Source organism: Macaca thibetana, chromosome 18 (genome assembly GCF_024542745.1).
Source record: "Macaca thibetana thibetana isolate TM-01 chromosome 18, ASM2454274v1, whole genome shotgun sequence".
Taxonomy (NCBI): Eukaryota; Metazoa; Chordata; class Mammalia; order Primates; family Cercopithecidae; genus Macaca; species Macaca thibetana.
Window position 1 is genome coordinate 67,405,846 of NC_065595.1, and position 24,038 is coordinate 67,429,883.

A 24,038-nucleotide genomic window follows, 5' to 3' on the forward strand; every position below is an offset into this window, starting at 1 on the left:
GGGAAATTTTCTGGGTCTTGGTGTTATATTCCTGAGCCTCAGTTATGTTCTTCTGAGCAGCTTGTGATAAAGGAATAATAATTACAGCAATAGAAAGTGAATAATCTATGTTACTTGGATCGAGGAGCTGTGATGTGCCAAGCCCATGCTTGATCCCAAATGAAATCATTTCTCATGATGCAGAGCAGGCTTCCTCGCTAGATGCCAGCGTTTCCCCTTTACAGTTGAAAGAACTGAGGTTCAGGGAGGTTAACAGACTTGTCTACTCTAACCCCAAAGCTATGAGCTCTCCATGTAACACTTAATCTTGTGCTCAGAGCTACAGGGCATGTGAGCTGTCAGGACCTTGCCTCCTCCTGGGAGCTGTGCTCATTCTCTTGTCCCCCACGTTGCTTGATCAGAAGACATCTTTCCTGCTGACTCTTCAGAACCAAGATGGTTACACCTACCTTTGCAGACATAGACTACTCTGCAAATTAATATCCTTTCTTTATTGTCTTTTCTAGTACAGGCATATCTTGGAGTTATTGCAGGCTTAGTTCCAGATCACTGCAATAAAGTGAATATCACAACAAAGCATTTTTTGTTTCCTAGTGCACAGAAAAGTTTTGTTTATGTTATACTGTAGTCTGTTAAGTGAGCAATAGCATTATGTCTTAAAAAATGTGTCTACCTTAATTAAAAAATACATTATTGCTAAAAGTACGGATGATCATCTGAACCTTCAATGAGGCATAATCTTTTTGCTGGTGGAGGGTCTTTCCTCAATGTGGATGGTTGCTGACTAATCAGGGTGGTAGCTGCTGAAGGTTTGGGTGACTGCGGCAATTTCCTAAAATAAGACAAAGAAATTTGCCACATCAATAGACTTAGCCTTTCGCAAAAGATTTCTCTATAGCATGGGATGCTATGGTATAGCATTTAACCCATGGTAGAATTTCTTTCAAAATTGGAGTCAGTCCTCTCAAACGTTGTCACTGCATTATCAACTATGTTAATATAATATTCTAAATCATTTGTTGTCATTTCAACAGTGGTCACAGCATCTTCATCACAAGTAGATTTCATCATAAGAAACCACTTTCTTTGCTTACCCGTAGGAAGCAACTTCTCATCCATTCAAGTGTGATCATGAAATTGCAGCGACTCAGTCACATCCTCAGGCGCCACTTCTAATTCTAGTTATTCTTTCCACCACATCTGCGGTGACTTCCTCCACTGAAATGTTGAACCCCTCAAAGTCACCCTTGAGGGTTAGAGTCAACTTCTTCCAAGCTCCTGTTAATATTAATACTTTGACTTCCTCCCATAAATCACAAGTGTTCTTAATGGCATCTAGAATAGTGACTCCTTTCCATTGACTTTGACCAGACCCATTAGAGGAATACTTAAATATGGCAGTTATAGCATCACAAAATCTATTCTGTGTATCATAAGACAAGAAAGTTAAAATGACTCCTTGACCCATGGGTGGCAAAAATCACAAAATCTATTCTGTGTTTAATAAGACAGGAAAGTTAAAATGACTCCTTGACCCATGGGCGACAAAATGTATGTTGCCTTAGCAGGTATGAAACCAGCATTCATCCCATGTGCATCTCCATCAGGGCTCATGGGTGATCAAGTGCATTGTCAAATGAGCAGTAATATTTAGAAAATAATCTTTTTTTCTGAGAAGTAGGTCTCAACAGTGGGCTTAAAATAGTGGGTAAACCATACTGTAAACAGATGTGGTGTCATCCAGGCTTTGTTGTTCCATTTCAAGAGCACAGACAGAGTAGATTTAGCATGATTCTTAAGGGCCCTAGGATGGTAAATGAGCACTGGCTTTCGCTTAAACTTGCTAGCAGCATGAGCCCATAACACAAGAGTCAACCTGCCCTTTGAAGCCAGATACTGACTTCTCCTCTTCAGCTATGAAAGCCCTAGATGGCACCTGCTTCCAATAGAAGGCCGTTTCATCTACACTGAAAATCTGTGGTTTAGTGTAGTCACCTTCATCAATGACTTTAGCTAGATCTTCTGGATAACGTGCTGCAGCTTCTACATCAGCACTTGCTGCTTCACTTTGTACTTTTATGTTATGAAGATGGCTACTTTTCTTAAACCTCATGAACCAACCTCTGCTAGCTTCAGACATTTCTTCTGCAGCTTCCTCACCTCCCTCAGCCTTCATAGAATTGAAGAAAGTTAGGGTCTTGCTCTGCACTAGGCTTGGTTTAAGGGACTATCATGGCTGGTTTGATCTTCTATCCAGACCACTCAAGTTAGTTTGATACTCTATCCAGGCCACTAACACTTTCTCCGTATCAGCAATAAGGCCGTTTCACTTTCCTATCATTCATGTGTTCACCGGAGTAGCACTTTTAATTTCCTTCAGGAACTTTTCCTTTGCACTCACAACTTGGCTGTTTGGTGCAAGAGGCCCAGCTTTCTAACTGTCTTAGCTTGTGACATGCCTTCCTCACTACGCTTAGTAATGCCAGCTTTTAATTTAAAATGAGAGACTTGCAACTCTTCCTTTCACCTGAACACTTAGAGGCCGTTGTATGGTTATTATTTGTTCTAATTTCAATGTTGTGTGTCTTAGGGAGTGGGGATGCCCAGGGAGAGATGGCTGTCTTATATGGACACAGTTCATAGCGCCCCAAAACAATTACAAGAGTAACATCAAAGATCACTGACCACAGAACAGTTGTAATAATAATGAAAAGGTTTGAAATGTTGAAAGAATTACCAAAATGCAGCACAGAGACATGAAGTAAGTGCATGCTGTCAGAAAAATGGCAGTGACAGTGTTGGTCAAGGAAGGGTTGCCACAAACCTTCAATTTGTAAAACTGCAGTATCTGTGAAGCCCAATAATGTGAAGTGCCTTATTAAGCTGGGTACGCCTCTGTTTAGAAAATACATTACACCTTTGTTTCTTTATTATAATCATTGGAATCTCTGGGGTTTATCCCTACTGCTTGCTTAATTCTTAGATGCAGTACTTTTGTTTTCTTCATTATTTCCTTGTTATTATTTTTAAGCTGAAACATTTTGGGGTTGGTTGGTTTGTTTTGTTATGTTTTAGAGGTGGAATCTCACTCCATTGTCCAGGCTGGAGTGCAGTAGCATGATCATAGCTTGCTGCAACCTCAAATTCCTTGGCTCAGGCGATCCTCCCACCACAGTCTCCTAAGAGCTGGGACTTAGAGGTGTGTGCCACCACACCCAGCTAATTTTTTTTTTTAATTATTTTCTATAGATCAGGGTCTCACTCTATTGCACAAATTGGTCTCAAACTCCTGGGCTCAAGCAGTCCTCCCACCTTGGCTTCCCAAAGTGCTAGAACTACAGGCATGAGGCACCACACCCAGCACTTGCTAAATGTTTAGCCATATAATTTTGAGAACTTGAAGAACTTAAATGAAATTGTTTTAGAAGATTTGATTACTGTAATCAAATTAATCAGTGTTTTTCTGCTGGTATGTATGTTCTTTTTCCTTTCACCATTTTTATTAGTCTCCCAAGAATCAATAAATTAAGCATCAGTGCTTTTGAGATGCTTATAAGTGACTTTTTAATTGTTCTCTTTTATTTATTGGAGAAACGCAGACTGCAGGAGCATCTTAAACCTTCGGGGCTAAATGTACTTTTGTCGCACTTTTCAAACCTTTTGAAAAGGCTCTATCTGTGGCTAAAATTGTTTAGGGAAAGGAACTGACTTCTAACCTAATAATTTTCCTTTATTCACGGAGGTACACATAGAATCAAAATGTCATTCAGTGGTAAAACTTCAGCTTCTATATTCCTGCTTTTTATAGAATTTGTTTTTTATTCTTACTGTTGCTGAATCGCTACAGTGAGTGTTAGCAAAAGATGCCAAATCCCTTCCTGTCACCACCACCACTACCACCACCCTGCCTGCTTTTGAGTTTTATTGGATTAAAACATAATACTCTGGATTCCTTTACTGCCAGAAAACAAAGATCATTTTTATTAATGTTGCTTCTAGGATGACAATGTCAGTCATCTCTTTGAAAATTCATTTTGGAAACTAAGTTTGTTATTTAAGAACCTTTGAAAAGAAGCTTTAAAAAATGGCAGAGGAAGATAATAATAATAGAGTAGATGTATTTGAGCTTTTATACAATGAAACTTAATTTAACTTTCCCTCAAACTCCATTTCAGACTTGCTTTTGTGCATGAAAATATGCTGCCTAGCCTTCCCTCCCCTACTTTTCAGATTTTCTTTTCTTTAGCATAATCTCTTCTGAAGGATTCTGTGCATTGGATCAGACCTCCAGTCTCATTCCCAGGCTCCTGTGCTGAGGGCGGCAGGCCCAGGGCGCCTGTGGGAGGGTGTACGGGGAGGCTACTATAGACAGGGAAGGCCAGGAATGGCTCTAAGAGCCAAATTCCACTGCCAGTCACCCCCCCGAAAAACCAACAAAATACTTACATAATATTTTGATACAACTTTAAGGATTAAAATGGATATCCTATGAAGTACTGAAAACAAAAAATTATGGCCTTTGTAGCCTGAGGAGTGATTATAGACGTGACAGAGAGTAGTTCCAAGTTTGCCTGACAGTGATTTGGAAAGAGAGAGGAAAACAAAGACCAAGACCATGCTTGCCTTCAAGCTTCTTTCGTGGCCCACCCTCAGGTACCTCCTTCTTCATCCTCACCTCGGGCCATGTGGGCTCCTAGAGGAGTCAAGACTAGGGAGCCTGGTTTTCATGTCCAGCAATACAAGAATTGAGTGAGGAAGACCCTGCAGTTCTTGGGTAGCTCTTGGGGCCACTCTGGGGGCTCCTGGGGGCAAACCTGCTGGGACCTGGGCAGTATCTGAGGTAGGACCCAGGTCATTGCCCTCCGTCTTCTGTGCTGATTCAGGGTGCTCACAAGCAATTGGAGTGAATGGAGACAGTATTGGATCTGTTAATAAACATGTTGAGCTTTTTGTTTTTGTTGCTGTTGCATTATCTTTAATTCAAGGAGAATGTTGGTGACTGTAGCATTGCAGAAGCAGTTTTAGGGTGAGAACATTTGGGCACTAGATTGAGGTCAGATGCCGTCCATGTAGTAGATGCTAGGAGAGATTTTAACGTAGAGATTGACATATCCCTGGGTCCTGTTACTTTCTCCTTTGTACAAACCCTTATCAGATCCTTGGCACGGTAGTTCTTCACTGGTGTGACGTATTTCTAACACTCTTAGCCTGGGCCTTTCAAGGACTGGGCAGTCTGTGCCTAATTCCTCTTTTGATTCTTCCCCTGTGCCTGGAACAAGGCCTGATACGTGGTGAATATTGTGGAAAGAAAGAATGGAGGAAACATGAATGAAATAATTTTCTTCTCATTTGCTGATGTCACAGCTTGCCTGATCTTGTGCTGAGAGTCATAAAATATTAGAGCCTGAAGGACTTTAGTGGTCAGTCAGTGATTCAGGGGCAAAGCTGGAGCCAGTCACTTGTGCACAGTGATTCCCAAGTCAATGCTGTCTCATCGGCACCCCTGTGGGCACACCTACCTGCCTTTCTCTGATGGTTGCATTTGTATTCCAGCTCATCTGGCCCGAAGCACTGGAACTTTTCAGGACTGAAAGATTTTGAATTGGATATAGTACAAACTATAAAATATCATTGAGACAAACATACAAGAACAAAGATATTTGGTGCAGCTTTGATAGTATTCTCTTTCTATTTTTATTCAAATCATTAGGACTGTTTAAGAGAACATACTTTTCGTAATAGTAACGAACTTTGGATTATAATTTTGTAGTCATGTGTTTATGAAATTGAGATGATTAAATTGTGTTAAATTTACATGAAATAGGAAATGCAAAGGAAAACGTCTTCACTTGTTAAAAGCAGGAGAAATCACCTTTAAAGATGTTCCATCTAGGACTAATTTACTTGAAATGTGGTGCCTGTTGTGAAGATTAATGATAGGTGGCCTTTTACAGAGTTTCTCAGCCTGAGCCTAATGTTCTAGTTGTTCTTTTTATTATCCCAAACCTCCATAACTAAAGAAATTTTTTCACCCTGCCCTTTGTTCATAATATGGGACGATAATTGAGTTCATATTTCTCACCCAACCTTTCAGCTCTAATTAATATTTTATTATATCAGATTTTATCACTAACTAGCAGAGCAGCAGGGTATTGAACCGAGTGTGGGAGCGAGTGCACAGGCACACACGCACAGAGCAATAGTAACTTGCTGATGCCAGGCAAGCTCCTTGTTAGGAGTTATGGCTGAGAGAACATAAAAAATGCTTGTGGTGCCCAGCAAATATTCCACAGCAATTTCTGGTCAGTCTTATCTACATCAGAGCAGGACAAAGAGAAATTAAAGTTGCTAATGTGGCATATTCAGCCCCACAGGTCTATTTATCTTGTGCAATGTGTTACCCATTGCCAGTTGTCTGTATAAAACTAGTTGCCATTTATCATTGATAATTTAATGAACAGGAGTGTGTCCGATCAGTTACTCTCAGTGTTACCTGCAGGACTCTAAGGAATCTGAGCCGTAATGACAAACACTGAATTCTGATTTTTTTCCACTAATTGTAATTTGGTGACATACTTTTTAAAACTGAGTTCAGTTTCACGAGATTGTTTGGAGTATTCGGGTGTCATTTCAGTAAAGGCTGACAGATTTAGGAAAAGGCAATGTCAGAGCAAAGAACAAGAGGAAGATAAATTCAGTGTGGCTGCGTGGCAGTAACCCTTAGTTATACATTTATTTTTTTCATGCTTTGCATGTAATTAATATTTTCATTTTCTTTCATCTCCCCCATATTAATCTTCAGGAAGATATCAATACTAATCTGTATTCTTTTTATACACATAGAATGGATGATTTTTACCAAAAATTGCAAATCAAGCCAAAAGTCACTCCTAGATGTGATAAAATGAAAAATATTCTAAGGCCCTGAAGTGATCAGAAGTGCCTATTTTAGAGGATTAGCAAAAGCAGCAATGAAAGGGTTATAACTTTTCTCCTTCTCTCTTCTCTTCCTTACCTCCCTACCTTCTATTATCCAATTGGTCACCCTCTCATATCTTATGGTGAAAAGAAATATGATAAATGGATAACAAAAAATGAATTTATAACTCATCCTGAAATGAATTAGGACAAAAAATTTTAAGTTAATTTCACATATGTATGAGGCTTCCTCTCCAGGAACTCAAAGTTAGGAAAAAACTAAAAACATTTTATCACATTTGAACTTACGAGTCTAAAAAAGTACATGGAAGATGTTCAGATGTTCTTTTCTAGGTTATACTTCATGTGCTATTCCATATAAATGCAGATTTTTCATTCTCCTTGTAAAGGCCGTAGAATTTTGTTGCAGAAACGCCTGGCATAAATTAAACTGTAAATTAAATTTCATTCCATAGGAAAGTTCTGACATAGTGATGTCACAGCGTTGGCAGATTCATCTTCACTGTGGATTGTGCTTTTAATATTGCACATGCAGTGGGAAGATTTGATGTAACTTTAAATTCCAGAGTAATGGTAGGACAAGGCGAGGGTGGTGCAACTTGAATAAACAAAGGCAGCATGGGTAACCCATTAAAAGGATAATAGAATTTAAATTCAACTCACTGAGCTAGAAATTTCTGATCAGTGTTCTATTCTCAGAAATTTGCTTTTTAAAACTCTTTCTAGAAACACCATTCTAACAGTGAGATTTTCAAAGCTAGTTTTGAGATTATGATTGTGGATGGAAAAATTTTATGAAACTCATTAGTGAAGTGATGTTACTTGTACAGATGAAAAACACATCAGCTATAAAGTTCTGTCAAGGTACTGTTGACCTAGGTGCTAATAATGTGTTAATTTCCATCAGGGAAACAGCAAATTATGGCACTTGGGCAGCAGATAGGACTTAGCTATTTTTCATTAGCACTTGGGCTTTGATAAAGGGGAATAGAAAAGAGCTGCTTGACCTTTCAGCGCTTAAATTATTAAAGAGCAAATAGATGTGAGGTCTGGATGCTTGCAAATCTAATTTGTCTTGTGGAGCAAGGATGAAAAGACATTTTGGGTGTGAAATTGCTCCAGTCAACTTAGTTCTTCCTTTAATATATCTGAAGATGAGTGGATGGTAGCCATTTAAAAACCAATATATCTGGAGTAGAGTGTATAATAGAACCCATGCCAACTGGCTAACATGGAGGCCTGTCTAATGATCGTTTAATTCTTAAATTTTCACTTAATCCTCATAAAACTGCTGCTTGAAACAAATGATTTTTTTCATGTTTGCTTAGATTTTATATTGCAAAACAAAATTTTGTATCGTTAGAGAACGTCAAACATTGTGTTGTTTAAAATAAACTCAAACAGTGCCTGACACCTATTAGGCACTCAAAAAATATTCGTTGAAATAATAAGTGAGTGTACACACTCACACATCACAGCTATGAGCCAGGTTAGGAGAGAGGAATGGGAAGTGAGAGATGGAGGTTCAGGGGGCACGTAGAGACATAGCATTTGATTTCCCTTAGGTTCATTATTTAATTGTGGGTTATCCAGGATATACTAAAATATAGCATCCTCTTATCATCAAACCTTTTCCTTGGTCATTGCTTTCTTTTTGGCTCTTGAGTATTTGGGAAATGAATACAAAATAAACTTCACGTTAAATTTTAATAAGGCAAAGCATCGTCGTGACTATCGGTGTGCTTTCTCCCTCCTGGTACATAGAATGTGTAATATACCCCCAAACCAAATAGAAGCTACTTAAGGATTATAGCATGCTTTCAGAAATATGTACTTCACAGCCAAAGTGACACAACAGTGACTAAACCTTTGCCCTTCTCCTTCAGAAGCTTATAGGACTTTTGAAAATAGTGATACAAGGGCACAAAATGGCTATGTCTACACAGAAAACATGTGTTTGTGAGTTTGGAGCAGAGCAAGAGAACATGAAAATGAGGAAACCGACTCTAGGCCATTGAGAGAGGGTCATTGAGGGTCTCAGTTTTAGGACATAGGGCATCTGAGAGTAACTAGAGTTCATTGCCTTGAGGGGAACCACATTTAAGTGACAAACTTGAGTCCAGGCTAGGGTGAAGGAATAGATGCAAAGATGTTTGCGGTAGGAGAATCTAGGATCTTGGGACATGGAAAGTCTAGGAGCAGCTGTGCTGCTTTTTTGTCTAGCGGGATTATAACAGGAGGGAGCTCCTTGCAGGTTGAGAGAGGTGGGAAGATCACAGTGCTCAGAGGACACCAGCCAGGTGCTAAAGTCACTGTGGAGCCCAGGAGAATGTCCTCCCTGAGAATAGTTAATGACTCATATACAGATGACAGAAGGAATTGAGGTCAAAGCCAGCGTTATCATCTATAACTCCCTTGATGTGATAAGTGTGAATCTTTACAATACTCAAAATAAATTGATTGTGGAAAGTCGATGGAGACTAGCTTATGTGTTGGTTGTGTGTGCGGGAGCAAGTGAAAATTCCCTTCAGGCCAGATGGTTCCCATGAGTGCCTTCACTGGACTTGTGAGTAAGGAATGTCAGCACAGCCTGGTCTGATGATTAGCAGACCTAGCTCTGCTGTCAGACCACCTCTGCCTCTTCAGTAGAATGCCCTGGTAAAATGGCACTTCACCTCTAGACCTCAGTTTTCACATTAGGAAAACGGGAGAAATAAAATCTGTGTGCATTGGGCACCTGGCCTAGCACTTCCGGTATGGAATATCTGCAACAATTTTTTTCTTCACACATATCCTTATTTTCCTGCTTTGTCTAGTATATGGATTTCCCAGAAGTTGTTTTTAAGTTGAAGTTTTGAAAATCATGTCATACAGCAAATGAACCAGAAAAAAGATTTCAAGGAAGTGATGTTAAAAATTATTTTATTGGCCAGGAGCAGTGGCTCATGCCTGTAATCCCAGCACTTTGGGAGGCTGAGGCAGGCAGATCATGAGGTCAGGAGATTAAGACCATCCTGGCTAACACGGTGAAACCCCGTATCTACTAAGCATACAAAAACAAAATTAGCCAGGCGTGGTGGCAGGCGCCTGTAGTCCCAGCTACTCGGGAGGCTGAAGCAGGAGAATGGCATGAACGCAGAAGGCGGAGCTTGCAGTGAGCTGAGATCACGCCACTGCACTCCAGCCTGGGCGACAGAGCGAGACTCTTTCTCAAAAAAAAAAAAAAAAAAAAAAAAAATATATATATATATATATATATAAAATTAAATGGAGAATCACTTTGCAAAGAAAATAATTATTCTTATGGTTTCTCTCTTGTGAGATCAGTCCTCGTATGTTGAATAAAAATTCTAGATATATAAAATCCATGTTAGAGATTCACTTAATTCTCTCATTTCATAGGAGAAAAAACTCAAATAAATTCATTGAAATGCATTTAAAACCCCAGCTTTTAGCAGAATTAGCATTAGAGCCCAGACCAGTGCATTGTTTTTACCCCGACAAAAGCGATTTCAAGAGAGTGATCACACTTCTTCAGGACTGTTTTTAATGGAATTCCAGGTTAGATTTGTTTCACAGCTGTCAACTGTGGCTGTGCTACAGAACAGGCAGTACTTAGTCTTCCACTTTGACCTTGAGCCTTTGCCTTTACTATTGTATGAATGATCCACTGATGTGGAGCGTTTTACATGACTCAATCCAATAGAAAGTATCTGCTATTTAGGAAATAAGAGTTGTACTCCTTTTTTTTAAGTTTACATCACTGGTAAAATTCACTTTTTCACTGCCCTGTAAACCTGCTGGTTACCTGTCTACTGAGAAATCAGTCTGATATTCTAAAACAACTGATTTTTATTTCGACAGAGTTACCAACAGGATGGCAGCACACATTTCGTTACTGTAATAGAAGGTGCTAAGTGGTTGTGCCCACAGAGATAAGTGGTTCTACGAATGCAGATTCAGAGGTCACATAGAGAGGAACCTCCCTAGGCATTCCCCCCCATGGGTGGGGATGGCAGGCAGCCCTCTTCTGTGCCTTTTCCTTGGCATTAATGGGTTCTGTACTGAGCAGCTCTTGGTTCATGAGAATTCTGGTGCCTTTCTGATACTGTAAGAAAAAGATCCCTCGTCCTGCCAGAGGACTTACAGTCTAATCTGGAGTCAGTTCAGAGAAGCTTTAGTTTTTCTCAGCATAAGAAACTTTTTTTTTCCAACAAAACTGCAAACAACATTCATCACTCTAGCAAATGTATTAAATAAATATATTAATTTTCTGAAAGTCCATCAGTTCAAGGTTTCTCCCATTCTCCTAAGGTTACTTCAGAATTCAAAGACATTGGAAGAGAGTGGGCAGGTACCAGAGACCTGCTCCTTAATGGGACTGTCACCCTTGCAGACATCTTCAAAGATAACCATGCCCAGCCCATTCTTATATGAGATTCGAGGGGCCTTGTTCATAACTTAGTCTTACTAATCACTTGGAACTCAAAGGCTTTGGTTTTTGAAACTATAATCCCTTATCTCTGCTTTTCTTATGCATTTCTTTCCACTGACTGAATATGGTGAGGACGAAGGAACATAAGAAAACATAGGAAGATAAACCTTAGTTAACATGAATCACTGCACATTGTGTTTTGTGATTTGTTAAAACTTTGCTTGTGTTGTCATTAAAGAAAATAATGCATTGCTTTTTAAAATAAATTTATAGTTGGTGTAATTTAATTGTATTTGTCAGGTAAACTGAGTTAATTGTAAAATCATCTTCAGTTACATGTGAGAAAAACATTACTTCTGCTCAGATAAACAGATTATCATATTAAAAATTTTAAATGACGGTGAATTTTGTTTCTCTCACTAAGTAGTGTTGTTTTGGGTGGGAGAGTTCTGAAGAAGAACTGAAGCACCCTCCCTCTCTTTCTCTGAGCAAGTGCTGCATGAGAGTCTGTTATATACCAAGCACTCAGTATCGACTGCGTCCAGTGTGTTCTTTATTTTGAGTGTCCTATGGGTCCATGCCGTTGAAGGCAGAGTGGATCAGTTCAGTTATCATAAAATATCATTGATGATACTCTTGTTTTTCTAGTGTCTATCAAATAGTTGTTGAGGAAGAACGTCCTCGAAGAACTAAAAAGACAACAGAAATCTTAAAGTGCTACCCAGTGCCAATTCACTTCCAGAATGCTTCTCTGCTGAACTCGCAGTACTACTTTGCTGCAGAATTTCCTGCAGACAGCCTCCAAGCTGCGCAGCCATTTACAATTGGTGATAATAAGACATACAATGGATACTGGAACACTCCCCTTCTCCCCCATAAAAGCTACAGAATTTATTTCCAAGCTGCTAGTAGAGCCAATGGGGTAAGTTGTACAGATAACTGTTTACTTCGGCTATTCGGGGTTGTTAATGTGAACATGGATTAAGTAAAATAGTAGTAAAATCGAAGTCATGCTTTTCTGCATTTCTACTTGTAAACAAATGTGATTTTTCTTCTCAAAATTATTTCCGTCTAGAGAAATTTATGGAAAGAAACGAATATACTCATCTTTATATATATATTTTTTTTGTTTGGAGGAGTTTATCATCAACATGATGGGTTTTATTTTCAGTTTTCCTGTTACCGAAAGTTGGCTGGCAATTCTGCTTAGCTTACTATTTTACAGGAAGACAGTACAGCTCCAACACATACATTCAGCTCGTTTAAAATGTTGTGAGATTCACAGCATCTGTCTTTTCAGCATAGTCTGTCCCATTAAAGAAATGGGAACTGAAGAAGTTCCACAGGAGTTTCTACTTCCTGTAGCTGTGACTAAATTTGGTGTCTTTTTTTTTTTTCATAAGAGAAAATAGAAAGATGAGAGGGAAACAAAATAAAAAGTGTCATTTCTGAATTTGTTTCCCTTTCCTGTTCAGACCAGCGCAGAACTCTGGTTGAGATTGTGAAGGCTCCTTAGAGAGAGGAAATGTTTCGCACATACCACAGTGGGTCCCTCCTTCACAGCATAGGTCTAGGTACCATTGTCAGCTTAACTTTTGCTGGTGAAAAGCGGGGAAATCTGAGATGCATCGTACTTCTCCAGTGCTGTTTGCTCAGGGGGAAGTACAGGGACGGTGAAGGAGGTCCGGGGCTACCAGGCAGAGGCATTTTAAGTGTAGCTCCTTGTTCATCATCTGGTCTAGAAATGCCCAGCAACACCGGCACTGGAGCCAGAAAATGTATCTGAGTGTGATTCAAAGAATAATTGCTGTGTGATTAAAGATACGCCTGGAACAGTGAGATCACTCTTTATCAGTGTTATTTAAATAGAACTATAGATATTTCTATTTGTTTTAAATGAAACATGAATAATGATTTTTCCCTCTCTTTATTTGACACAGGAAACCAAAATAGACTGTGTCCGAGTGGCCACAAAAGGTAGGTTGAAATTGTGGAATGCTCTCCTAATTAATGTTCCTTAAAAGTTTATTTTAACCTATGTTTCAAAACTTTTTGAACTGTAACTTGATTGAAAATAAATGTATTATATGTACATATATATGCATGCATGCATGCATGTATTAGGATCTGATGGTAATTAACATTGACTGACTGTAACTCATATAGATACTTTTTAAAATAAGAAGCTGTATTTCTGTGTTCCAAGCAGTTTTCAATAGTTACCTTTTTCAAATTTTTTCAAATGAATTTAATTTTTATATGATCTCAGTACACGTTTTTAAAACCATAGTATCATACCTGGTTAGTACCACATCTAGTGAATCTTGATATGCCAAGGAATAAAATATCACCCACTATTTTTAAGCAGTGATCTAATTATAATAGCAGTAGAAAGTGCAGTCTACATGGGCTTTTTTCACTGGTGGTGCGTGTCTCTCTGAGCCTAGTAACCAGGTTATGTTACTGTGGAGTGTCTATTTCCCAAGCCTGGTTAAAACTCTGAGATAATGTGATAGAGGATGAGCTGCAAAAGTGGGTAGGGCGAGTTACCCTGAGCTCCCCACATAGCACCTCCTGCGGAAGCAAGTGTAGACGTGTGTTTGTGAACATGAGCTGTCATCTGGTCAACTTGACAGTGTTATTTTAACCATCACATCCAGAAATGTATAAGAAAATGATTTGAGAAATTTAAAATGTCATCTTAAAATGAGGCAATATAAATTAACACTCCAAAGTTAAGTACCCTCATTCAGACCATTGGAGTGACCATGAGTACAGTGGGAAGTTCCGTATGATTTAATTTAGAGGCGATGGTAAAAACACATCATTAGGTCTGTAGCAGAAGATTTAATTGGGTCATACTTGATGAGTTGTGTTGGATAAAATAACTTTTTGTTGTTGTTTAACTCTCAGGTGAATATAGTTTGAATATACCATGATGTACATGTGCATTTTCAAAATTCTCATTGAATTCTTATTTTGTGAACCTACATGACTTTTTTAGTCAGTGTTAGCTCAACAAATATTTCTTGGTTGCATGTTTTGTGCGAGGTATCGTGTGAGGTACTCACCTCATTTGTATCTTGTTTGTCCTCATGGGCTTGTAGTTCTATATCCAAACATCGATTTATACTAATTTTAAAACACTCAATTTTTATATCATATTATACCTAAGTGACTTTAGTACAGGAATAAATTGATATTTACTGAAATTATAGCTGCTTATGTGTTTCATAAATTGCCGTATGCTATCAGCTATTAATTATTATAGGACGATGAAGCCCTTGAACCAGGTATCCATTGATGCTCTTAGATCTCAAGGTTTTGGTCCATGCTCAGCCACAGGAATTTCAGAATACTGCTGTATCACATTTCACTTACGCTTAAGGCCTGAAAAAGTAAATCCTGCTCCAGGGCCCCTAGTTTATAATGCTCAATGTTTAACGTCACAGCTGAAAGTTTTGAAACCTCTTGCATACATGTGTCCTCATTTATTTCTTCATTACTATGAAAAGGGAAACAGGTACTGCTATTCTTATTTTTTAAGATGAGGAAAAGGTGTATTTTTGGAGATGAATTGACTCACCAAGGTGACTCAGCTGATAGTCTGGGGATCAAGGCCTGCACTCCTAGCCCCAGTGTTTCTTTCACCATTGCTCATGGCTCGTCACCCAGCAGCACCTCTGGCCAGTGACAGTATTGTGTAGTGTAAGCATGAGACCTCTTTGTGAGGGTTGAGCCACTGCCCAATTTACTGTGAAAACAACAAAATATCTGTCATCATGCTCATTTACATAGTTAAATAATTATATAAATAACACACTAGTAAATGTGGAAACCTGACAAGTTTGCTGTTTTCACAATAGATTGAATTAGATAGTGATTTGGATCATTCTCTTCCATCAGCTAGATTTCATCAATATTGTAATTTGTTTTTCAATTCACCAAAGGATGATTAAGCAATCAGATGACCTGATTGACTAAATATTCCCCACTCCTATTTTCTGAGTCACTTGCAAACATTTACACAGCAACAAACTCTATCCAAAGAACCTCTTTTGGGAAAAGAGGGAAACAAATTTTAATATTTACTGCATAACATTGTCATTTCTGTTACATCAAGTCATAGCACAAGAGGAAATCTTGGAAGATATTCTCCCTCCAGGCAAAACTACACTGTTTTGCGCTATTTTATTAAGTTCTCCATGGACGAATTCAGCAACCCTCCTTTCAGCACAGTGTAATGTTTCATCACCTTTGAGTCAGAAAATTTGTCCTTATTGATACTGGAAATTCTCTCGCAACATGGGAAGCCATTCCATCTTGACTACATAGTCAAAACAGAGAAATGGAAGATCTAATAACTGTTGGTACCACAGAGTAAAGATGTTTAAAATGTAAAAGAGTTCAAACATCCTGAGTGTGTGTTGCCACATACTGCTCACACTGCGATGGCTTAATTGAGTTTTCAGATACAGAATTGCTTTCCTAAGCAACATTTTGAATGTACAAAGATTTCAGTGTTCTCCTGAAACAACTGTTGACAAGTATCTTTATAGAGAAAGTATGGAGGTGGATTTGTTTTCACTAAGAGCTAGCTTATAATTTAAAGTAAGGGTATGTCTCTTAAAAATATATTTCATGCTATTTATAAATTTAATGTAGTGATTATTTTAATCATATTCCAAAGATATATTTTGACACTCATCATCTTAAATATTAACTTCATAAAAGTTAGACAGGAAGAAACCTAAGCTGTATTATTATATATCTCCCTATGTGTGGGGGATTGTCTATATTTTTATGCATCCTCTTCATTTATGCACCTAGATAAATTTCCTATAGGTACATGTTAACTATAGGCAAACTCATCACAGAATATTCTCTCTTGAGTTAAACGATAAAGACACCATACACCAGGGTATACGTGATGTTTATGTGTTACCTGCCCAATTCAAGGGATTGTTTTTAATTGTATAGTGGAGTGAATAGAGTAGCTTTTAAGTATTTCTTAAAATCTGTGAAATTGTATTTTTCATTAACATTCACATTTTTATAGTTGGATTTTTAATGACCACTTGTTCAACTGTGTTTTAGTGATTGGTGTATGTGTTTTCTTTAGCTTTTATATTCACCATAGTGGTCTCATGGCAACTAGTAGGGTGGAAACTCTTTGTAGCTAGTTTTAGAAGGCTTCACTGATGATCAATTCTAAACTGATAGGGTACACTAAAACTACAAATGTCTTATTTGTAAGTTAGATTTCTTATATTTAATGAGGTCTATTCATTCTAATTGATGTAACAATTAGTTTAAGCCATGTACATTGTATTAATCTTCCATAAAATAAGATTTTTTCATAATATTATGGCACCGCATGTTTGTCCTTGGCAGTATACCCATTTGGGAGCTTTCCTGTTGTCCATTTAAAAATTATTTGAGTGCCTCCTTGATTTATAAAAGTGCTGGTCGGGAACGGTGGCTCACGCCTTTAATCCCAGCACTTTGGGAGGCCGAGGCGGGCAGATCACGATATCAGGAGATCGAGACCATCCTGGCTAACACAGTGAAACCCCGTCTCTACTAAAAATACAAAAAAAAAAAATTAGCGAAGCGTGATAGCGGGCATCTGTAGTCCCAGCTACTTGGGAGGGTGAGGCAGGAGAATGGTGTGAACCCCGGAGGCGGAGCTTGCAGCGAGCCAAGATCGCGCCACTGCACTCCAGCCTGGGCGACAGAGCGAGACTCCGTCTCGAAAAACAAAAAAACAAACAAACAAAAAAAGTACTTTGGGGTTTTTTTGGGTTTTGATATATGGGGAGCAGTCATATATGTTAATTTGATCCTCTCCTTGCTGTTATTTGACTATTATCTAGCTGAAGCTTGTACAACCCATGGCCTGTGGACCACATGCAGCCCAGGATGGCTTTGAATGCTTCCCAGCACAAATTTTTAAGCTTTCTTAAATCATTATGAGATTTGGCTGGGCATGGTGGCTCGCCTATAATCCCAGCACTTTGGGAGACTGAAGGAGGAGGATCACCTGAGGTCAGGATTTCGAGACCAGCCTGGCCAACATGGTGAACTCTCGTCTTCACTAAAAATACAAAAATTAGCTGGGCACAGTGGCAGGTGCCTTTAATCCCAGCTACTTGGGAGGCTAAGGCAGGAGAATCACGTGAACCCAGAGGGCAGAGGTTGCAGTGAGCTGAGATTGCACCATTGCATTCTAAACTGGATGACAGAGTGACATTCCATCTCAAAAAAAAAAAAAAATATATATATATATATATATGTAGATATAGATATAGATATATATGATTTATGCATGGGCTTTTTTTTTTTTTTTTTTTAAGCTCATCGACTGTTGTTAGTGTATTTTACATGTGGCCCAAGAAACTTCTTCCAGTGTGGCCCAGGGAAGTCAAAAGATTGGACACCCCTGGTCTAGCCAGAAATCAAAACAAAGGCTTCATAGAAACACATGCTAAATTATTTTCCAAAAGTATTAGAGAAATCAGACTGTAAGCCTTAAACAAAAAGAAAACAAAGCATTTTTTCAATGTTATATTTTAAGGGAATTTTTCATGAAAAGATTATTCATTTCACTGTTTTTGTAAGTTTAGTATTTTATTTAACTTAAAATTGTAATGGAACATAAATATGGCTTATTGGAAGACCTTGAGGAAACTTTGAAGGATTTCTATTGTCCTGATATAATTTCTATATTCAGAAATTTGAATGTTTCTTTTTTTAATCACTAAGGTTTTTGAGAAGTTTCTACAGACTGTTTTTCTGTTCACTGTTTTGTTCAATGAAATACTATCCTTTGTAGGCCATAATGGTACAGAATGAAAGGGCGCTGATAAAAGAACTGAAAAGATTGTCTGTTGAGATGTAAAGCTAATTAAGATTCCTTTTAATTTCTTATATTCTCTACATGAGAAAATGAATTATATAGCAAGACCACTCATATATGCTAATCTGCTGTTATTTAGGCTTTGGATTTAGAAATAGGAACAGTAACATTCATCATTCAGCATTTTATAGAGAAAATGTACTTTTTTCATGATCTGAAATAGTCTTGATAATGTACATCATGAGTATATTAAGGCCCCCTGAGAAGTTCCTAAAGAGAAGAAACTTGAAAAACTCTATGCTTTCCAAATGTATTTGATCCAAATTCATTTTTTAAGGAACAGTCAAGTCATGCAAAATGCAGTTAGGTAAATGCTGGCTCAGCAAGTTCCAGAAGATCCCACTGCACATAGCTGAAATGACCATTTAGAAGTCTGATCCACAGGGACCTTACGTTTATCAGCACCAGATACTGTCTTCAAAGTATAGGATTGGAATTTCTGTCTTTATTCCAATTCTGTACTTTGAAGACAATATCTGGAGCTGATAAATCCTGTATCTTTTTTCATTATAAAAGAGAGTATCACCAAACTTAGTGATAATTCTCTTTTATAATGCATCTTTATCGATATTTTAAGTTAGAGGTCAGCAAACTTTTTATGTTAAGGGCCAGATAATAAATATTTGAGGCCTTGTGGGCCATATGGTCTCTGTCACAACTACTCAGCTCTGCTCTTGCTGGGCAAGAGCAGCCATAGGCGATACATAAACAAGCATGTGTTCCAATAAAACTTTATTTGCAAAAGCAGGTGGTGGGCCTGCTGACCCATTAGAAGATAATGTATGGCATAATCAAATTTTTTCCTCATAACGAAAAATAATAGTTACAAATAAACACTTTACAAAGCAGAACATAGAGATCATATAAAAATCCTTCCTGATATTTATAATATACTTTTTACATGGTAGACTTAACTTCTGATTATAGTTTGAGTTCCTTTTTATTTGTGAATACCTGGCTGACTGACATAGCTATTTTCAAGTAACTTTTTGTTCATATTGTTTACCTTTTTGGATATTAGGTGCTCTGTTTCTCTTTTTCTTTTTTTCTCTTTCTTTCTTTTTTTTTTTTTTTGAGACAGTGTCTTCCTCTGTTGCTGAGGCTGGAGTGCAGTGGCACAATCTTGGCTCACTACTGCAACCTCTGCCTCCTGTGTTCAAGCAATCCTCCTGCCTCAGCCTCCCAAGTAGCTGGGACTACAGGTGCAAGCCTCCACACCAGACTAATTTTGTATTTTTTTTAGAGATGAGGTTTCACCATGTTATTCATTTGATCTCGAACTCCTGAGCTCAAGCGATCCACCCACCTCAGCCTCCCAAAGTGCTGGGATTAGTGGTGTGAACCACGGCACCTGGCCTGCTCTGTTTCTCTATAAAACAATTTCATTTTTCTCAAAAGGAGAACAGGTCAGACTCTCCTACAGATAATGCAGAACCGCATGGGAGTATTGGTTGGAGCAACATTAGTCTATGACCAAACAAAAATGTTATGTGTATGAAACTTGGAATTGGTACCAACTTTGTAATAATCTTAGAAATAACATTTTACTGTGTACAGCTTATTATAACTATTCAAAATTGAATAATACGCCATATTAAGAAAATTATCTCTGTAATGTATTGATGTACTGGGAGCTGCCTATTCTCTGACCAAACGGTTCGTTTGTTAATCTCACTTGACAAAACTAGAATTTTTTCATTAATAATGTGTGAAAGACTGTTACACCATTTTTAACTCAGTTGCTGCAGTTGTCTAGTTGTAAGCAGCACTGCTTGCATGATGCAGAGGGATATTTCAAAATATTATGCAGCAGCAGTTTTGGGTTTAATTGTCTGCAGATGGTAGATGATCTATTTTCCTTACTCGCTGCCACATTTCTAATAGTACCCAGGCTGTTCCATGTAAATTAGTAATCTTTCATGTAAGCCTGTCCTTAATTTTCCAATATTTTTTCTTTGCATCATTTTCCAGCTGTATCATGTTAGAATTGATGTTTTAATTTTCTATTTTTTTTTTTTAAATATCTGTGTGTCATTAATGTTAACCACTTAAACACAACTGCTGAGCTGTGCAAGTAAACTAAGAAGGCAGCCTGGTCTGCTTCAAGGCTCTTAATCATTTCTTTGTTCGCATGTTAACCATGATAACTATAGCAAAGGCAATTTGTAGTTTCTATTCTTTTCCAACCAATACTTTGAGATGCATTTTTTTCTCTTAAAGTGAAAAAATAAAGTTCCTAAATGGAAATCTGCATTAAATTTAGATATCAGAGAAATTTTTTCACCTAAAAATGTTTTTAGCGAAAGAGTATAATATTCTTCTTTACAAAGGTGATTTAGCAAGAAGAGAAAATACTGTGAGTTCAACAATAGAATGTTACAACAACCTAATAAGTTCTAAAAGCCTAAAGTTTGGATCACCAGAATTAACAATGAATCTTGAAGCACCACGCTCAATTTCAATTGGAAACACTACTCAGTCTTCAGGTTTATTTAGGATGGATGTTGTTGGTTTTGTTTTCCTTTTTTTCTTCTTCAGTTGATCTATCCAAGATCTCAGCCAAAGCTTGCAACTGTGTCATAGTTAGAAATCCAACTGCCTGACTAGGGCTTGTTTAAGGGAAACGAATTCAGAATATTCAGCACCTTGCTATGTTTTTTTTTTTTTTTCTTTTTTTTTCTTTTTGTTGTTGGTAGAACAAAGTTGAGACAATTTGATATACTGATGGGGATTCTTCTTGCTAGCCTAGCTTCAGTCTGGCTTTTTTCTCCCTCATGCATGCTGACCTGGAAATCTTCCTTTGCCTTAGCTGCGATAATCGTGACTCAGCTTACAACACCTTACATTCGCATCGCCCCCGCTGCAGGCGACGGCCAACTAACAGGTCAGATGTTTGAGTACAGACGAGTCATCTTGCCCATTTCCCACTCATTTTTCTCAGCTTTGTTTCCCCTCTACATTTCCTCCTTTGCTTAAGGCCTGTTTACAATGTTTCAGACCCTTGGTACAGACCTTTGCTCGTATTAAATTAAGTGACATGCTTGGCCTCTTCTGTGTGCACATTTATATCCATGCATCAAGTACAACTCCACTGCATGTTTTCATTGTGTGTTTGGTCTGTTGGTATGTTTCTTTCTAGCCTAATGTTATATAGAAATGAAATTTGCTGGACTTGAAATAGCAATAACATCAAACAGGGTTTCCAACAAAATACATAAAGATATATTCCTAGTTTTCCAAATTAGTCTAAAATGGTATTGAGATTTAAGGGTACAAGAGGTTTATTTTTTACCTTGCCTGGTCTAGTTTGCACATACATTTAGCTATACACAATCTTGGATGCCAGTATTATTAAATGAAGCCCCCCAAAGGTGTTAAGGGTGACAATGTTCTAACAGCTTTGTGTGTACATACAGTAGTTGCAGAGCTGATTGCATTCCTTATAGATCCTTGTTGCAAAGCACAGTGTTTATATAAATCATGCAGAGCCATATCTGCAAGTCAGATGCTTTGAATAATTTAGGAAAGTTTAGAAAAATTGGCTTAGAGTCACGGAGTTGAACTGTGCTTCCTTATACCAAGAGAAATGAGCTTGTTCACTCTTCCCGCTAAAGCCTTGTAGACGTCTCTGTACATTCATATAGGAAAAGAGTCCAGTAAATTACTTCTAGTGAACTCCAGAAGACAAACTTTTTTGCTTCAACAAAAGCAAGTCATTGTCAAGATTTCCAACATAATTACATGGGCAGGACTCAAAAGTCTGGTTTCAGAAGCACCTGCATATAGTCTAGGCCTGATGAAAGCCAAGTAAGAAGCAGAAACTACTTTCTATATGATTTTCACTCCAGCAATTGTTTTTTGTGTGTGAAACTAGGCAATGTCCCCTAACATTTAAGAAAATGGTAAAGCTTAACTCATGGTAATAAATTACAAATGTTTAAGTTGTTCTGTGAACTTATTATTTTGGACAATAAAGAAAGCTAAGCCTCAGGAAAATTACAGACTGGTGTTATAAGGTAAAGAAATGTAAAATAATTCTATTTCCTTCTCCACTGGAATTCTGCACATATTTTCAGTTCTCTATTTCAGGGCCGAAAAGCTATCAATTTATTGACAGTTCTGTTTCCCTTGCCTTCAAGTTTCTTTTAGGAGTATTTCTTTTCCTGATTGAAGTTCTACTTGTTACAGACTCTTCCTTCTCCCAAGCTTCTGAAGTGTTCTTCCCACAAGTAAAAGTATTTGAGGGACAGTGCCTTTCTTAAGTCCTCCCCACTAAAACCTTCACCTTTCAGGACTGGCCTGTGGCACTCTGCGTACGATTAGGAGTCCATCTTGAAGGTTATTGGGATCTTTCAGCAACTCTAACCACCCATTGTCTGAGCCAGCACCAGACTCATCAGTACATTGTTAAAAATGGGTTGTTCCCACCTTCGTAAAACAAGTACTTATGAAATATAATTCAACAGTCCTTTTCCCAAGCTTTACCTCTAATCCACTAACTTCAAATGAAGCATGTTGTTTACTAGGAATGAAGTAAGCGAACCTTCTGAATATAGCTTTCACTCTAAAACTTGCCTGATTGAGAAGATACTTCATAAAGCAGCCCCTGTCGTAAGGCATTCAGACCCAGTGAGTGTCATTATTTTGGAGCTAGTCCAAAGGACACACACACAACTGCAATGTGTGGCTGCTATTCCTCTTAAGAGCTACAGGTGATCTACCTCATTTACTTTGGTTTATTAGGGATTAAAATGATGGAGTGTCAGAATAAGCCTCAAAAACCAGTAAAAAATATTCTTGTTCTTTCTTCAGTACTTACTGCTGGTTTTAATGATGGTTAATCTTACCCAGATGAATTCACACTCAAATGATATTTCTTTTGCATTTTCCATTTGCATCACCCATCAACTTCGATAGAAGTAACACTGTCTTTTTTTAAGGGATTTATTCAGGAGTCATACCGCAAGCCTGAGACTTAATTCATTCGATCATTTATTTGACATTTATTGAGCACCTTATCTGTGCGAGGTATGAATCAACTAACTCTTTTCAGGAGTTTTACTTTGTATGGTTGCCTAGACACCTTGGCATCAAGTACATTTGCATTAGTAACCCCAAAACCAACATAAGTGCATACTCAGATGAGTGAAAAATTAGTATCATACTTGTCATTCAGCCAACCTAAGAAAAGACAGCAGTTTTATAACTGATGGGAACCAAAGGACCTGTATTTCAAACCGTTTCTCACTGTGGCAAACAGCCTAGGAAATGGTCAGTGGGACAGCTCTGAACGGTTTCCATCTCTGACCCATTCAACCGCTGTGTTTAATAGATCAATCCTGGCCCTTCCAGAAGCCAATAGAAGATACAGGAGGTATACATTCTGAAGTGCCTTCAGCTCTTTTTTGTTCATTTTGTTCTAACTGTGCTGACATCTTGCCCCTAAAAATCCTATTTGATGCTGTACTTGCACTGGGAAGCTTTTGTGAGGTCATGAGTCCTTCGCCTTGCTGTCCCTGTCGTACTGGTATGTGGTGCTTGCTGGTTAGGTTTCCCTTAGTGTAAGTGGGCCCTCCCCTACTTGTCTACCACCCACGAAAACAAGAACCTTGGTGATCTGACCCCAGCACCTAGGACTGTGCCAGGCATGATGGCTACTCAGGAGGCTGAGGCAGGAGAATTGCTTGAACCTGGGAGGCAGAGGTTACAGTGAGCTGAGATCAAGCTACTGCACTCCAGCCTGGG

General features: G+C 38.2%; 1 protein-coding gene across 11 annotated transcripts in view; it reads left to right on the forward strand.

Moving 5' to 3' along the window:
• Positions 1–24,038, forward strand: part of PTPRM (protein tyrosine phosphatase receptor type M) — an 835,753-nt gene that overhangs the window by 526,942 nt on the left and 284,773 nt on the right. For 6 of the 11 annotated variants that reach the window (XM_050767360.1, XM_050767362.1, XM_050767361.1 and 3 more), the window contains 3 exons: positions 12,023–12,296; positions 13,315–13,351; positions 21,103–21,177. In XM_050767360.1, coding sequence (XP_050623317.1) covers positions 12,023–12,296; positions 13,315–13,351; positions 21,103–21,177 — 386 coding nt within the window. The remainder of the gene's footprint in view (positions 1–12,022; positions 12,297–13,314; positions 13,352–21,102; positions 21,178–24,038) is intronic. The other 5 variants (XM_050767363.1, XM_050767364.1, XM_050767366.1 and 2 more) reach the window with 1 other exon arrangement.